This window comes from Myotis davidii, unplaced genomic scaffold (assembly GCF_000327345.1).
Source record: "Myotis davidii unplaced genomic scaffold, ASM32734v1 scaffold749, whole genome shotgun sequence".
In the NCBI taxonomy this organism is placed as follows: Eukaryota; Metazoa; Chordata; class Mammalia; order Chiroptera; family Vespertilionidae; genus Myotis; species Myotis davidii.
The window spans coordinates 904158-921999 of NW_006300030.1; the positions used below are offsets into that span (position 1 = coordinate 904158).

Consider the following 17842-nt stretch of genomic DNA (forward strand, 5'->3'; position numbering starts at 1 on the left):
TAGGTTTATAGAAAAACTGAGCAGAAGGTACAGATTAATATCATATAAATTAACATATGCAAAATCTGTATAACTGAATTTTCTAAATGGTAAATTCACCATGTTCAAAAATCATGCATTGGGAAAAAAAATTCAAAGTGCATGACAGACTAATGGATTTTCATAGAGGAATACAAAAAGTTCATTGATAAAATTTCAGATTCTGCAGTGAAACTAACTTCTATGAAAATATCACTTTTTGGAGTTTTGATGTGTCAAAGAAGAATACAGGTGCTAAAATATCTGTTAAACTGAAGTTACGTTCCTCCATCCCTGAGGGGTCTATGTTCTTGAACAAACAGCCTGGTAAACTAGACTGTCTCAGCAAACTTCCAGGAACATTTTAAATCAAATACTTCTACGGCAGCACAGAAGATCTCGATAAACCGAGTTCTGACTGTCTTCATCGAAACCTCACTTTAAAAACTACAGATCATCTTCCCCATTCCCATTTGCTTTTGATTATCAGAAATGATTACTGTTCTTTCCTTCCCTGCAGTATATTCTACCCAAGTTTGACCAAATGTTCTTAATGGGCCTAGTAAAAAAGAAACATCAACTTCCAGTGCCAGTCAAGATGAAGTAAGCTGGAAGCCTATGACTTTTCCTGTTTACAATTAAAATTCTCTGCACATAATACCAAGAGCAACTACCTGTGGACTCTGAAAACTAAATAATTAAAGGCAATAGAACCTGAACAAATGAGGATGAATCATGGAATTATGCAGCAAAATCTACAGGAAAAATCCCCTATCTATCCAGAAGACCCAGCAAGAGGGCTCCAGTGTACTGGAGAGTATGGAGAAAGTCCCTGGTTTTCTCTCACCCAGCCTTGCCCTAAGGCCAACCCCAGGTCTGCACTGCAGTAGTGGCACAGGCCAGAAGAAATAGATAACCTGAATAGTCCTGTCTATTAAAGAAATTGAATTGTTTGCAAATACCATGATCTTTTATGTATAAAACCCTAAATGCTCCCCCCAAAAAACTATTAGAACTAATAAACAAATCCAGTTAAGTTATAGGATACAAAATCAATATGCAAAAAACAATTGCATTTCTTTATACCCACAATGACGTATCTGAAAAGAAATCAAGAAAACAATCCCATTTGTGATAGCATCAAAATGAATAAAATACTTAGGAATAAATTTAACCAAGAAGATAAAAAGATGTGTGCGCTAAAAACTTTAAAGCATTAATTAGAACCTGGCCAGTGTGACTCCGTGGTTGAGTGGCGACCTATGAACCAGGAGGTCACGGTTCAATTCCAGGTCAGGGAACATGCCTGGGTTGTGGGCTCGATCCCCAGTGGGGGGAGGGGGCGTGCAGGAGGCAGCTGATCGATGATTCTCTCTCATCATTGATGTTTCAGTCTCTCTCCCTCTCCCTTTCTCTCTGAAATCAATAAAAATATATTTTTTTAAAAATTGATGAGAGAAATTTTAGAAGACAAAAATAAATGAAAACATACCCCAGGCTTATGGATTGGAAAAATTAATATCATTTAATTAATATAAAATTAATAAGTATTTGCTAAATGTAATATAGGAACATTTTAGCAATATTAATTTGGATTCTAGGTTACTAGAATCCAAAAGCAATCTAGAGAGTTAATACAATCCCTATCAAAATTCCAATGGCATTTTTCACAGAAATTAAAAAAATAATTCTAAGTTTCATATGGAATACAAAAAAATAAACAAAATAACTTGAATAGCTAAAGCAATATTGAGAAAGAAGGACAGAGTTGGAGGCATCATGCTTCCTGATTTCAAACTATATTACAAGCTACAGTAACCAAAACAGTATGGTACTGGCATAAAAACAGACACACAGGTCAATGAAGCAGAATTGAGTATCTAGAATTAAATGCATGCATAGGTAGCCAGTTAATTTACAACAAAGAAGGCAAGAATATACAATGGGGAAGAAACAGTCTCTTCAATAAATGGCGGGGAAACTGAACAACCACATACAAAAGAATGAAGTGGGACCACTGTTTACACCATACACAACAAATCAACTCAAAATGGATTATATACTTGAATGTAAGACCTGAAACCATAAAACTCTTAGAAAAAACCTAGGCGGTGAGCTCCCTGACATGGGTCTTGGCAATGATTTGACACCAAATGCAAGGGTAATAAAAGCAAAAATAAACAAAGTGCCTACATCAAAACGACTCTATGCAGCAAAAGAAACCATCAACAAAATGAAAAGGCAACCTACAGAATGGGAAAAATATTTGCAAAACATATATCTGGTAATGGGTTAATAATCAAAATATATAAGGAATTCATACAACTCAACAGCAAAAAAATAAAATAAAATAACCCAATTTAAAAATGGGCAGAAGATCTGAAGACATACAAATAGCCAACTAATCATCAGGGAAATGCAAGCCAAAACCACAATAAGATATTACCTCACACCTGTTAGGATGGCTATTTTCCAAAAAAATAAAAGATTACATATGTTGGCAAAGATGTGAGGAAGACGAAACCCTGGTGCACTGTTGGTGAAAATATAAATTGGTACATCCACTATGGAAAACAGTATGAAGTTACCTCAAAAAAAAATTAAAAAAGGAACTACCATAATAACCATCAATCCATCTTCTAGGTATATAACCCAAAAAAAGAAATCATTAGGTAAAGGTGAGGGACATTTTCCCTCCCATGTTCATTGCAGCATTATTCGCAATAGCCAAGATATGGAAACAACCTGTTTCTGTTGACAGGTGAATGGATAAAGAAATTAATTATGAAATATTATTCAGCCTTTAAAAAGAAGGAGATTCTGCCTTTTGGACAACATGGGTGGACCTTGAGAGCATTATGCTAAGTGAAATAAGTCAGGCAAAAAAGACAAATACCATATGATCCCACCTATATCTGAAATCTTTTTTTTAATGAGATACTACCACACACCCATGAGAATGTCCACTTTTTTTTACCTAACACCAAATACTGATGAGGATGCAGAAATGGAGTGCTCCCACATTGCTAATGCGAATGCAAAATGGTAGAGCCACTCTCAAAAATAGTGTTTCAGTTTCTTATAAAGTTGAACATACATTTACCTATGATTCAGCAAACCCAAAAGAAACTGGAATTTATGTTCACCCAAAACCTGCACATGTATGTTTATAGAAGCTCCAGTAGCCTAATACTATAAACAACCTAAATATATCTCAGCTGGTAGGTAAAGAAATGAAACTGGTGCATTCCTATAATAGACTACTTCTCAGCAATAAAAAGAAGTGACCTATTGACACACAACATGGACGAATCTCAAGTGCATCCTGATAAGTAAAAAACAAAGGCCAAAGTAAAAAATGCAACATACTAACAAACTGCATTATTCCATTCATATGACATTCTGGAAAATGCAAAACTAGTGGTGGAGAACAAATCAGTGGTTCTCAGAAGTGGAGTTGGGTGAGGATCTGACTATAAAGGGGTGACACACGGAAGGTTTTCTGTGATGATGGAACTTTTCTGTATCGTGGTTGTAGTTGTGAATATACAGCCATGTGCATTTGTCAAAATTCATAACTGTACATGAAAAAAGAGTAAATTTTACAGCATATGGATTTTAAATAGTAAGTAACCTACAAAAATCTCTCTCAATTTTGTTTACTTTGCTCCTCCCCCTCCCCATCACCCCCACCCCCACCACTGACTCTGTCATAGTCCAGCATCTATCTGGTAACTTTATAACAACCACTACCTGTTCTCACCACATCACTTGGGAAAGAGAGGAGGCAGGGGAAGGAGGAGGGAGGGGCAGAGAAGAGCCCTTCTTAGACTTCAGAGCTCCCTGAATGAGAGACATTATTCATTTAACAAATGTGTGAGGCACCATAAAAATCCACCAAATATACAACAGTAAACAAAACAGATATCCCTGCCTTTGCGTAGTTTAGTCTACTTGGTTAGACAGTGTCTGAAGAATGAGAAAACAGGGACCAAGGTGGCTTAACTAGAATGGCTGCCATCTTTAAACGTAACAAAACCCCTCCCTCACTGGTTCTGCACCCTTCACCTACAGCCGTGTATGTATTAATCCACCCAAAGCCAAACTTCATGGAAGAGCTGTCCACTCTCACCATCTCCATATCCATCTCCATATCCTCTTGTCCACCCACATGCCTCAGACCCTCACAATCTAAATTCTCCTCCCTCCCTCCATGGAAACTGTCAGTTAGGCCACCAAAGTTGAGGGGTTTTTAGTCCTCATCTTACTTGACTTCAACAGCTTTTGGCTCTGTTGATCACTTATCCTTCTGGAAACATGCTGTGCCCAGGACTCTCCTATTCCTCTTCTACCTCTGACTGCTCCTTCTCAACCAGCGATAGAATTCCACAAGGCTCGGTCCAACAATAGATCTCTACTCCTCTCTATGTCCTCTCCCTTGGAAATCTCATTTGATCCAGTTTCAACTGACATCAAATTATTGTTCAGTTCCAAAGGTATATCTTCCACTCAGCACCCTTCTCAAAACTCCAAACTTATAGACCCAACCACCTCAACTCAATACATCCAACACTAGACTCATGAATTCCCCTACCAAACCTATTCCCATTTCTCAGTGTTGGTCCTGGCATAGTTTACATGCCAAAACACCAGAATTATCTTTGACTGCCTCCTTTACCCCACAAATCCAAACCATCATTAACACCTACTGATTTTATTTACTAATCTCACAAATTTGCCTATTTTATTCCATCCCCACTGCCTCCCCCATAGTCCAGCATCTATCTGGTAGCTTTTTAACAACCTACCTGTTCTCACCACATCACTTGCATCCCTTCCAATCCAGTTAGTGTTTTCAAAGTGTAAATTCTATTCTATCACTCTTTGCTATCAAAACATAAAAGGTTTCTCATTACTGTTAGGACAAAACGCAAATCCTCACCAAGACCTATCAGTCCCTTCATGGTCTGGTCCTATCTAATGCTCTCTGCTCATTCATCTCATTCACTCCCTTTGCTCCAGTCACAGAGGCTTGCTTTCATTTCCTCAAAGGCACAGCATACCTTGTTACCACAGAGCCTTTGCACATACTGTCCTACTCTAGATTGTTCTCATCTCCCCCAATGCCTCTTCATCCAGCATTTCTTAGCTCCAGTATCAATGCAACAGAGAAGGCTTTATATATCCCTAAGTTTAGGTCAAACTCCCTGATTCTTTCTTTTATTTCTTTTAGAACATTTTTTATTTGAAATTATAAAGTCATTAATGTGGTCATTTGATTATGTCAATCACCAACACTAGGACTATAAGCTTTATGGATCAGGGAATTTGTAGTTTGTTCAACACTGAAACTCTAGTGTCTAGCCCTGCCAGTGTGGTTCAGTGGTTGAGCATCAACCTATGAACCAGGAGGCAGCCAATCAATGATTCTCTCTCATCCTTGATGTTTCTATCTTTCTCTCCCTCTGCCTTCCTCTCTGAAATCAATAAAAATATATTTTTTTAAAAAGAATCTCTAGCATATAACACAGTAGCTCCTTCACAGTAGATACCCAATAAGTATTTGCTAAAGACTGAACTCAACAATCCCACAAAATGATGTATGAATAATGCCATACATGTCCACACTCCTTGTTTTTTTAAGTAAATATTTATTGATGAGAGTATTACATATGTCCCCTTTGTCCCCCATTGACCCCTTCTACCCTGCCCCCACTTCCTGCCCCAGGCCTTCACCACCCTACTGTCTGTGTATATGGGTTATGCATATATGCATACAAGTTTTTTGGTTGAAATCTTTTGACCCATCTACCCTCCCCTGCCTTCCCTCTGAGAATCCACAGTCTGTTCTATGCTTCTGTGTCTCTGGATCTATTTTGTTCTTCAGTTTATTTTATTCATAGATTCCACATATGAGTGAGATCATGTGATACTTGTCTTTCTCTAATTGACTTATTTCACTTAACATAATACTCTCCAACTCCCTCCATGCTGTCTCAATGGGTAAGAAATCCTTCTTGTTTACTGCTGCATAGTATTCCATTGTGTAGATGTACCTCAGCTCTTTTACCCACTCATCTACTGATAAGCACTTGGGCTGTTTCCAGATCTTAGCTATTATAAATTCTGCTGCTATGAACATAAGGGTGCATGCATTCTTTCTGATTGGTGTTTGGATTTCTCAGGATATATTCATAGAGTGGGATCACTGGGTCAAATGGGAGTTTCATTTTTAATTTTTTTAGGAAACTCCATATTGTTTCCCATAATGGCTCCACGAGTTTGCATCCCACCAACAGTGTACTAGGGTTCCTTTTTCTCTACATTCTCGCCAGCACTTGTCATTTGTTGATTTGTTGATGGTAGCCATTCTGACAGGTGTGAGGTGCTTCCTCATTGTCGTTTTATTTTTTTATGTTTTAGAAACTGTTTATTTTCCATCAACCTTATCTCCATTCTGTTAAGAGTTTATGGAAGAACAGCTTAGGACCACTCAGTAGTTGTTCCTACCCATTCGGTGACCTGAGCAGTGGGGGCTGCAGACCAGTCTTCAATGGCAGGTGAGTGCTCATCTTCAGTAGGAAACTTCTGAATGGGCAAAGTGGGCACCTGCACCTTCAGACCAGTCTTCAACCTCAGGCTGAGCAGCAGTGAACTTAGGAGCAGGAGCAGTCCATTCACCCTAAAATCCCTCATGGTCACAGCCTTTTCAGCGGCGGCCTGGAGGCCCCAGTCCACAGCAGCAGCAGGCAGCCAGGGAAAGGAAGACAGTACCCAGCTGGCAGCTGGCAGCTGCTAGGGACCCTACTAGTGCACAAATTTCATGCACTGGGCCTCTAGTTGTATAAAAATGCCACTGGTTCCTGGGTGTTAATTTTTGTATCCTATTACATTGCCAAATTCATTTACTAAATCTAGTAGTTTTTTTGGTGGAGCCTTTAGGGTTTTCTATGTATAAAATCATGTTATCTGCAAATAATGAGAGTTTTACTTCCTCCTCTCCAATTTGAATGCCATTTTTAAAATCTTTATTGTTGAGAGTATTACAGATGCACCTCCTTCTTTCCACCATTGCCCCCCTCCACCCTGTTCCCACAACACCCAAGGCCTTCACCACCCTACTGTCTGTGTCCAAGATCTTTGGTCAATCTCTTCCTGCCCCACTCCCCCGTTGTGAGATTCATCAGTCTGTTCCATGTTTCCATGCCTATGATTATATTTTATTCACCAGTTTATTTAGTTCATTTATTTTGATTTTTAGATTCAATTGTTGATAGATATGTATTTGTTGCTATTTTATTGTTCATATTTTTATCTCTTCTTCTTCTTCCTTCTCCTCCTCTTCCTCCTTTTCTTAAAGAATACCCTTCAACATTTCATGTAGTGTTGAAATAGTGGTGATGAACTCCTTTAGCTTTTTCTTGTTTGTGAAGTTCTTTATTTGACCCCTAATTCTAAATAAGAGCTTTGCTAGGTAGAGTAATCAGGTTGTAGGTCCTTAATATTCATCACTTTGAATTTTGAATATTTCTTGCCACTCCCTTCTGGCCTGCAAAGTTTCTGTTGAGAAATCAGCTGACAGTCATATGGCCATTCCCTTGTAGGTAAATAACTGATTTTCTTTTGATGCTTTTAAGATTCTCTCTTTGTCTTTAACCCTTGGCATTTTAATTATGATGTGTCTTGGCTTTGGGGGGTTCTTCTTGTTTGGGACACTCTGAAGTTGATTTTCTTGGACTTGGAAGTTGGTTTCTTTCACCAGGTAAGGGAATTTTCTGTCATTTTTTCAAATAGGTTTTCAATATCTTGCTCTCTCTCTTTTCCTTCTGGCACCTCCATAATGCAAATGTTGGTACATTTGAGGTTGTCCCAGAGGCTCCTTACACTATCTTCATATTTTTGGATTCTTTTTTCTTTTTGCCCTTCTGATTGGGTCTTTCTTATTTCCTCGTATTTCAAATTGTTGATTTGATTCTTGGAATCCTCTACTTTACTATTGAATCCCTGTAAGTTATTCTTTATTTCAGTTAGTGTTATGTTTCATTTCTGACTGGTCCTTTTTCATGTCTTTCACATTCTCACTAAGATCCTTGAGAGTCTCATGAAAATCCTTGAGTAACCTTATAACCATGGTTTTGAACTCTGTATCCAGTAATTCATTTGCTTCCATTTCTTTCATTGTGACATGTTTCTTTGTCTCCGCATTTTGGTTGCTTCCCTGTGTTTGTTTCTATGTATTAGGTAGAGCTGCTATGTCTCCTGGAATTGGTAGAGTGGCCTTGTGTAGTAAGTATCCTTAGGGGCTGGTGGCTCAGCCTCCCCAGTCACTTGAGCTAGGCATTCTAGGTGCACATCTATGTGGGTTATGCACAGTCTTATGGTAGTTGAAGCTTGATAGCTCTTGGAGTCACTGGAAGAAGTTGACCTAAAGTCCAATTGGCTATGGGGAGCAGCTGCAACTACAGTGGGAGAGCTGCTGTGCAGGAAACATCCATATGGAGCAGGACTTGCCTTGATAGAGCTTTGGTGCTCACTGAGTCGCCTCTTGAGTGTTTTGCTTGTGGATGTGTAGTAATCTGCTATGGTCTGAAGCTGTCCACCAGGTGCACTGATTCTGGGTCCTCCAGGGAGGTGCAAAGTCAGCCACTCCCTGGGGCCACCCAGCCGAAGCTACAGAGAGAACTGCAGATGGCTGCTAATCGCTATTTTGTATTGGGTTTGCAGGTGCCCCGGTGAGGCCTAGCTCTGAAGCAAGGAAAGCTCATGCTAGTGTTGGATCTTGGGCCTTTTATTGACAGGTTTGGGGCACACTGTTACCAGCTGCAGCTTGCTTGAGAGATTTTAGCAAAGTCTGAAGCCTGAGCCAGGACAGACCATTCATATGGAAAAGCTGCTGCAAACAGCTTGAGTGGGACTGCAAATTGGATGTGTCAGGGTCTCAGGGAATCCCCAGGGTGGAGCAAACAACGTGCTCCAGGCTGATGGAGACTCAGATATGACTGCCAGTCAGCCCTGGGACAGGAGAGGTCCTAGCACAGGAACAATAACCCCTGCCAGCACTCCCATCTGGGAGAAAGCCTCCCCCAAGTTCCTACCCCGATGCCAAACAATCCAGTTCTTCCCCATATGTGTCTGGGTCCCCCAGAGCCACCCAGTGCTGGGAGCCCAAGTAAAACTGTGTACCAGCCCTTTAAATGGAACACCTACATCTCCAGCAGTTTCCGTGTCACTTAGCCACAATCCCCACTTGTTTTTATAGCTTGTAGTTGCAGGAATTTCTCTTCCCAGCTCTGGGGCCCTGGGCTGGGTGGCTGGTGCGGGACTGGACCCCTTGCTCCTCAGGGGAGACCTCTGCAGAGACAATCTCCCTCCCGATTAAAAAAAAAAACAGCACATGTGGATGTCGGACCAGCCCGTTCCACCCCTCCACCCCTCTTACCAGTCTCCATGTGCTTTCTTCTTTACTTCTCTAATTGTATGACTTCCATTCAGCCAGATTTTTGGTGGTTCTGATGATTGTTGTTCTGTATTTTAGTTGTAATTTTGATGTGGTTGTAGGCGGTGGCGAGTATAGACGTTTACCTATGCCACTATCTTGGTTCTCTCTCTGGATTCCTTTTATTTCTTCTCGCCTGATTACTATGGCTAGGACTTCCAGTACTATGCTGAATAAGGGAGGTGAAAGCAGACATCCCTCTCTTATTCCTGTTCTTAGGGAAATGGTTTTTCCTAAGAGTATGTTTCCCACTGAGTATGCTGTTTGATGTAGGTTTGTCATATATGGCCTTTATTATGTTGAGAGATGATTCCTCTATTCTCACTTTGGTGAGAGTTTTTATCAAAAATGGGTGTTGGATTTTGTCAAATGCTTTTTCTGCATTTATTGATATGATCATGTGATTTTTGTCTTTCAATTTGTTTAGATTATGTATCATGTTTATTGATTTGCATGTCCACTCTTTATAACAGCAATGTATTGGAAACAACCTAATTCCCTATCAGTAGGGAACTTGGTTAAATATATTGTGACACATCCATATGATGGAATACTATGCAGCTATTTAAAGCAACTTTGTATGCATTCATATGGAAAGATCAAGCATCCTTGTGAATAAAGCAAGGTAAAGCAAAGTATAGTGCGCTGCCATTTGTGCCAAATATGATGACAGCCCTAACCGGTTTGGCTCAATGGATAGAGCATCGGCCTGTGGACTCAAGGGTTCCAGGTTCAATTCCGGTCAACAGCATGTACCTTGGTTGTAGGCACATCCCCAGTAGGGAGTGTGCAGAAGGCAGCTGATCGATGTTTCTCTCTCATCAATGTTTCTAACTCTATCCCTCTCCCTTTCTTTCTGTAAAAAATCAATAAAATACATTTTTTAAAAAAATTGAGGTATAAAAAGATGACAAATAAGCCTGGCCAGTGTTGCTCAGTGGTTGGGTGTCAGCCTATGAACCAGGAAGTCATAGTCTGATTCCTGTCAGGTCACATGCCCAAGCTGAGGGCTCGATCCCCAGTGTGGGGCATGCAGAAGACAGCCGATCAATGATTCTCTCTCATCATTGATATTTCTCTCTCCCTCTCCCTCTCCTCTCCCTTCCTTTCTAAAATCAAAAATATGTTTTAAAAAGGTGGCAAATAATATGAAAAGATGTTCAACATTAGTGCTGTAAGATTGAATGTTTGTATTCCCCACAATTCGTATGTTAAAACCTAATCCTCAGGCATGTGCTGGGGGCCAGGAGTGGGTGGGAGAGATCAATGTGGGGAAAAGGAGACATATGCAATACTTTCAACAATAATTTAGATTTTCTTAAAAGGTGGCAAATAATACGTCTGCATTATTGCTTGGATGAAAATACTTAATGAATGTTTATAATAACAGCAGCTACTGTTTAGGGGGTGGGTGAGAACTGGGTGGATGGGAGGCAGAAGTGGAGAAAATCTCTACTGACTTCTAGATTTGAGAATCCATATGAGTATGTCATCTGTTTATAATTCAGTATATGAGTTTTCTTTTAAGTTCTCCCTTCATAGAATCCAATAAATTCTTTTAGATGAATGGAGGCGTATATGATGGCTTATCTGTCACCATTTCTATCCCCAGTACACGTTCCATCAACACCACTGCCACTACTCTGCCACTCCCCTGGGAAATAACAGGAAGCTTTTAATTTTTAAAATATGTCATTTAAAATATGAAATTTTGAAGTCTTACTTTAAAATGATCAATTTATAGTAATAAACCCTTCCATCACCCTTTCAAATATGTTCTAATTAGTTAGGTCCTTACAACAATCTTAGATAGTATATATGTTGTAGCATTTTATAGATGAGAAAAGAGACGTTGAGAGAAATGAAGGGCCCTTCCCATGGTCATTCCTCTGGAAGTGGCAGAGCCATCTAGACCAGTGGTTCTCAACCTTCCTAATGCTGCGACCCTTTAATACAGTTCCTCATGTTGTGGTGACCCCCAACCATAAAATTATTTTCATTGCTACTTCATTACTGTAATTTTGCTACTGTTATGGATTGTAATGTAAATATCTGATATGCAGGATGTATTTTCATTGTTACAAATTGAACATAATTAAAGCATAGTGATTAATCACAAAACAATATGTAATTATATATGTGTTTTCCAATGGTCTTAGGCGACCCCTGTGAAAGGGTTGTTCGACCCCCAAAGGGGTTGCGACCCACAGGTTGAGAACCGCTGATCTAGACTTTCAGATTACAAATTTATGTTCCTTCTAATGCAGCTCAGACAGTAACTCCCCCATCCTTCCCAATTCCAAAAAAGAGAGAACAGAGATGGCAGAGGACTCTCACAAATTTTATTTCAATCCCATGACACTCTGTGACAGACCTAGACAAGCATGGGCCAGTCTGGGTCTTGGTCCTAGGGGATAGTACTTACAGAGAAGGGAAAATATCCAACTTTTGTTTTGACAGTTATACTCACACAGCAGGATAGAAAAGAAGAAAGATGTCCTTGGCTGGTGTGGCGAGAATCCTGCCAGGAAATCTGGTGGATGCTCCAACTTGCCAGAGACATCCCCAAGGTCCCATTAGCACCAAGACACTGAACCAGAGCAGCACTGAACACTCAGTAACACTGCTGACGTCCTGGCAACTCTTGAAAGATTATGTTTCTAATTACTGAGGCACGGGCGGGACGCTTGAAGGTGGGACCAGAGAGTGAGAGGATTTTGCTGCTGAGGATGAGGTGAATGTGGCCCTGGGTGTACATCACAAAAGCTTCCCTATGTGTGCTTTCCTCCTCTACTTCTTAACCTCTGGATTGACTCCAGAGTCACCTACCACCCCCCACCCCCACCCCCACCCCATGATAAAATGAGACTATCAGTGAAGAGAATAAAAGATGCCTTCACAACCATAGGCCAGATCACTGTCAGAGCTGACTGGAAGCTGAGAGCAACAGCATAAACACTAGAAAGCCCAAGAACTCGCCGATCTTGTAATCTAAGATACGGCACATAATACATGAAAGGCATGTAGTGTACAGCAGCCAGGCCATTTATAATGGTCTCGGACCATGCAAAGCATTCGTGGGTTCTGATTTTTCAAAAGTGTCCTCAGACCTATTCCTTCTGGAATAAAAATGTGACCTGAACAGCTCTTCTGGTCCCTCCCTAAATAAGGACCACCAGGAGAAAAACACAGACTGCATCTGACATAATATATTCATCCTGGGTGGGACAATGTGATGCTCACCTTCACACAGAAAAGGCAGGAAAAGTTTAGCATTCTTTTGAAGAAAGGAACAAGTAATTATCCACAATTCCTCATCCAACTCTGAGATCATCAATTCACAACTACTTTAAATACTCCAGAGTACATAAAAATCTCTCAAGGAGCATCAAAAAATTTAAATCATAATGCTGGCCCCAAAAAGGACACTTAATTTTAGTTTAAAATTAAATTCTAAACTAGCTAGCTAACTTATCTCTGATGTGCTACCTTTCATAGTGGGCAGCGATAAAGTGGAAGGGGTTCAAGAGGAGTTGAAAAGTACACAATACATCAGATCTAACTTCTAAACGCAGCTATGCAGGAGCTAGAGCAACTATTTCCTCCCCCAAAGCTTCTGGCTCTTCCTCGGAGCCACCCAGCACACCCTCCATTTGTTATCTAAGTGGCCAAAAGGACTTCTCCCCAAGACCAACCTCTGACCACCAGAAATAGGGCTGCCTTCACATTGAAGCAATTCTCAACAGTCCTATTGTTCTGCTTTTTCAGATGATGGAAAATCTAATTCCAGGAAATGTTAATAGCTTCATTATGTGACCATAGGACTAATAAGTTATATAGCCAAAGAATTTGGAACTAAGCTACTAAGATATTTTTGGAATAATAGCTGATCTCTTGATATAAATTTATCGTTATCAAGGATCTAGGAATATAAGCAAAACTCCTACAAAAAGGAGAATCAAATGGCCAAGCCTAAAAAAATTTGGAATGTGCTAAGACCTGACTCGGGCTGGGGATACTCAGGCTTACACTTGGCAGGTCCAGGCCAGTGTGGAGTGGATGCTGGTGCAGATTAAAAAGGGGGAAGAAACAGGCGCTTGGGACCATGTTGGAAGCAAAATATAGGACAGGACGAGTGTTCAGAAAATTCTGACGAACCATGGAGGAGAGGTTAGAGCAGCGGTTCTCAACCTGTGGGTCCTGACTCCTTTGGCAGTCGAATGACCCTTTCACAGGGGTCGCCTAAGACCATCCTGCATATCAGATATTTACATTACAATTCATAACAGTAGCAACATTACAGTTACGAAGTAGCAATGAAAATAATTTTATGGTTGGGTCAAAACATGAGGAACTGTATTTAAAGGGCCAGAAGGTTGAGAACCACAGGGTTAGAGGATCCTAGATTGCTGTTAATAAAGTAGGTCTAAGGGAAGAGCCTCTTGGTAATATCCAGGAAGTAAAAATAGACAGTTTTCCTTAGTTGGGCACCAGCCCATCACGCTAACAGTTTCTGTGCAAGAGCATGAAGAAGGCCTCCAGGCGCCAGGGAGCCCTGGGCAGAAGATAAGGAAGTTTGGAAGAACAAGAAGCTACCCTAGGACAATGCACCAAAGAAGAGAAGAGCACTTCGCCCAAACCCATCACGTGAAGATGGAAGGAAGGGAGCCCCCAAACATGTTCATTAACTCATATAACAGTCCCTTTCCCACGGGATACCCCATCCCCACAGCAGAACTCTCGTCAGCAGTCTGTCACCTTCCTAAAAAGGCTCAGGCAGGGGACTGGCCTGGTCCCACAATCAGCCCACCTGCACTGCGGCAGTGCCATTGCTTTGGGAAAGTAACAGCCCTCAAAATTTCCCCACAACTCTGGCATCTGCCCCAGATAGGAAGATCCCTTTGATATTTTCATCCCCTGAATCATCCTGACCCTTACATTTCCCAACCATCTTGGCTATGCCTTAACAACTATTGTGAAAGATCATAGAAGTGTTAGCTATGATAATTATTCTATTTCATTTCCTTAAGGACATTTCTTTCTTCTGAGAAAATTTCTTAGAGTCCTATGCTATCAATAACAACACCAACACAATAATAATGATGATGATAGTCACAATGGTTCACATGTGTGGAGTGCTTACCCCATCAAGCACTACACTAAGGGCTTTACATATTTACACATTTTACATAGTGAAATCATATTGCATCAGACCTAGGATGTAGAAGTTACAATTGTCTTCATTTTACAGAAGAGGAAACTGGGGCACAGTGTGCAACCTTCCTCCCATATCGCCCCCTCACTTTGTGAGGAACCCCATGCCAATAACAAAGCCTCAGGAATCCGAAGTTTCTGAGTGGTGTTTTTTAACTGCTGGCAGGGAGGATAATACTTTGGTCTGGGCTTTGGGAAGAGTATTCTTGACTCCTTTGGTCACAAAACTCATACAAGATGTGGCTATTCTATTATTTTGCTGCTGCACAGGGCACAGCCAGTTCTTACCCTGTTGTCTTCCTGGATCTCCCAGTCACTGGAGAAAGTTGCCATCTGCTGCCCTTGGGAACAGTTTGAAAACTGGAAAAGGCTGGAAAACATCCTTCTGTTCTCTTGAGTGTCTGGAAAGATGGCATCTTGGAAATTGACTCCATGAGGCAAGAGGTTATAATTTTCATCCATCCTAGTGAGGAAAGAGGAAAAAAGCAGATGTAGAAGAAACACTTTATGGGGTGTACCAGCTTTAATCAAGAGTCAGAGAACACTGACAGTCTTGCCAATTACACAATGTCTCACACAGCTCTCATCAGAGGAGTTACTGTTTCTAATTACTTCTCTGCCTCAGGTACATGCATCTATTCTTAAATTTTTCCAAAAGATGACTTTGGGTGAGGCAGGGGGGAAAGTGTGTGCTTGCGTGTATGTTTGCCCATTTATGTATCTCCCAAGAAGCATTCCTTCTCATAGAGAGTATTTCTTGTTTCTTGGTGAAAGGAAGGCCAGTTGGAATGGCCCAGGTTCAAATCCTGCCCTTACTACTTATCTTCTGCCTGGCATGAAACACATTTTTAAAATTCTCTGCTTTCGTATTCCAATCTGGAAAAACAGGATATTAGCACTTTACTCCTTAGTGGCCGTGTAAGGGCTGCATTAGGAAATGTGAGTGACGCACTTGGCGTGAAGTGAGTGCAGCATAAATGTTAGCTAACATTTCTATAGAGCCTAGTGTAACAGCCTGTTGGAAAGACAAAGTCAGAAAAAGGAAAAGGGGTGATGGAGTCACACTCCAGCTCACCAGTCACACTCAGAAAGAGAAACTAAAAAAGCAATCCTATTTACCATTGCAACAACAACAACAAAAAGGTACCTAGGAATAAACTTAACCAAGGAGGTAAAAGACCTGTACTTGGAAAATTATATACACACTTAACAACACAGCCCTGTGGAACGGAGATCCTATCAGACTACTGGCTGACTCTGTATTTCTGCCCTAACTCTTTGTAAATATATCAGAGCAGAAGATGAAAGAGTTGGCTGGCCACCATAGAGCCAGTGGTCAAAACTCTATTTCATGATAAAGTTGGGGGGGAAACAAACAAACGATGTCTACTCTAGTACTCCGGCTTTTTCCTTTGGAAAAAAAATGTTTTGTTGTTGTGTAGTTTTATAGCTGGATTCTCAGTGTTTTCCCTAAATAAAAATATGAAAAATCTGAGTTAAGCTTTCCTGTATAAGGTACAGTCTCAGTCCACACTGACTTTATTTAGAAACTATATTTCCCCAGCAATGAGAAAAAAATTCAATTGAATCTAGCTAACCCACTCACGCCAAAACAAAGCACGCATGTATTCTAAACTTAGATATTCTGGCTCCAATATGGAAAACATGTGTTGCCAGGGGCTTACGGACGCCCTCTGTGGAACTTACTGTTTTCCGTCTCAGAGAAATCTCAAAAGCTCAAAGTGAATTTGCAGACCCAGGTCACAGTCATTCAAATATCTTTATTGCTACTTCACACACTGGGCAGATTAGAACTAGTACCAATCACAACTTCGGTAATTCACTCTCTGAATATAGATGTTAGATTCCATTTTGGTGTTTCTCTCAGCTGCTCTGTATCACTCTCCTATTGCAATCGGAAACAACTAATGCACTCAGGGTTCCACCTGCTGCTCTCTGGTTTCAGACTTCGCGGAACCCCTTGACTGAATTCTTATGCGCATGCACTCCATCTGGACCACAGGCCAACTTTCACGGAACCTTACAAGATTCCAGGAGTCTCCAATCAGAGAGGGCCTCCTGCCTGATTCACCTCCATCCTCTTGGAAGCACTGTGACTCAGTCTTACCCCCAGAAGCCCAACCCCCTCCCTAAATCTTGGCTATTTTGAATAGCGTGGCACTGAGGTCTGTCGGCAGCTGATATGAGACTGATTCCGATGAATAGGAGTGAAACTAGGACAGCTGGTCTGCATTCCGCATCAGTCACATCCTGACATTCAAGCAGGTGGGGAGAAGAGAGTGCACTGTCCCTGCAGCTAACCTGCACCAGGTGTTTCCAGCAGTTACTCTGTTTTAGTCTCAATCAGCCTTGCTTTTCACATTACTGACGTGAGGATATTGAGGTTCTGAGGTCAGTAACTCGCACAAAATCAGGAGGCGCAGAACCAGAATTCCAACAGCCTGGTTTCAAAGGTTTTTCTTTTTCTTCCTCATCAGCCCAAGCTACTCCCACTGAGTCCAGTTTTGTTTTTTCTTTTAAGTTGACTCAAAGGAAGTATTGGAAACCCCCTTGGGCGTTTGCCTGAAACATCTTCTTTGCATGAAGTACAGAAATTCCTGTTTTATAACCACCCTTAGCCAAAGCTACCTGGTATCTTCGTAGAGACGTCGAATAAAGAGTGAGGACCCCAAAGCATATTCTCACAGGGCAGGGACAGGATTCTGTGGGAGTCCTGACCTGGCCCCAGGTAACTGTGACCTCGGGAGGCCACCCAGAGGTACACAGGGGGTGGTGTGGGTTCGAGGTGCCGGGCTCACCTGAGGAAGAAGAAATAGGAGTAGTCCTGGACCACCGTGTGGGAGTGACAGGAGAAGTAGCCCAGGCCGGTGAGGTTGAGCCTGGAGCCGGCGGGGACCTCGAGCATGCTGCCCCACGCCTGGTCGCACAGCATCTCGATCTCGGCGGAGTAGAAGAGCCCCGCCGCGCCGGCCTCGTACTGCCAGGGCAGGTAGTTGTAGAGGCCGGGCACCTCCCGGTGCAGCGCCAGCACCTTGGCGTACACGATGATCTCGGCCAGCTCGGCGCGGCAGCCCTCGCTCAGGGGTCGCCACT

General features: G+C 41.5%; 1 protein-coding gene across 1 annotated transcript in view; it reads right to left on the reverse strand.

The window, feature by feature from the left end:
- CCDC3 (coiled-coil domain containing 3) overlaps positions 1–17842 on the reverse strand; it is a 146511-nt gene that overhangs the window by 98557 nt on the left and 30112 nt on the right. Inside the window, exons 2-3 of the mRNA XM_006776180.2 lie at positions 17548–17840; positions 15017–15191 (exon numbers count right to left, since the gene is read on the reverse strand). Of these exons, the coding sequence (XP_006776243.1) occupies positions 15017–15191; positions 17548–17840 (468 nt within the window). The remainder of the gene's footprint in view (positions 1–15016; positions 15192–17547; positions 17841–17842) is intronic.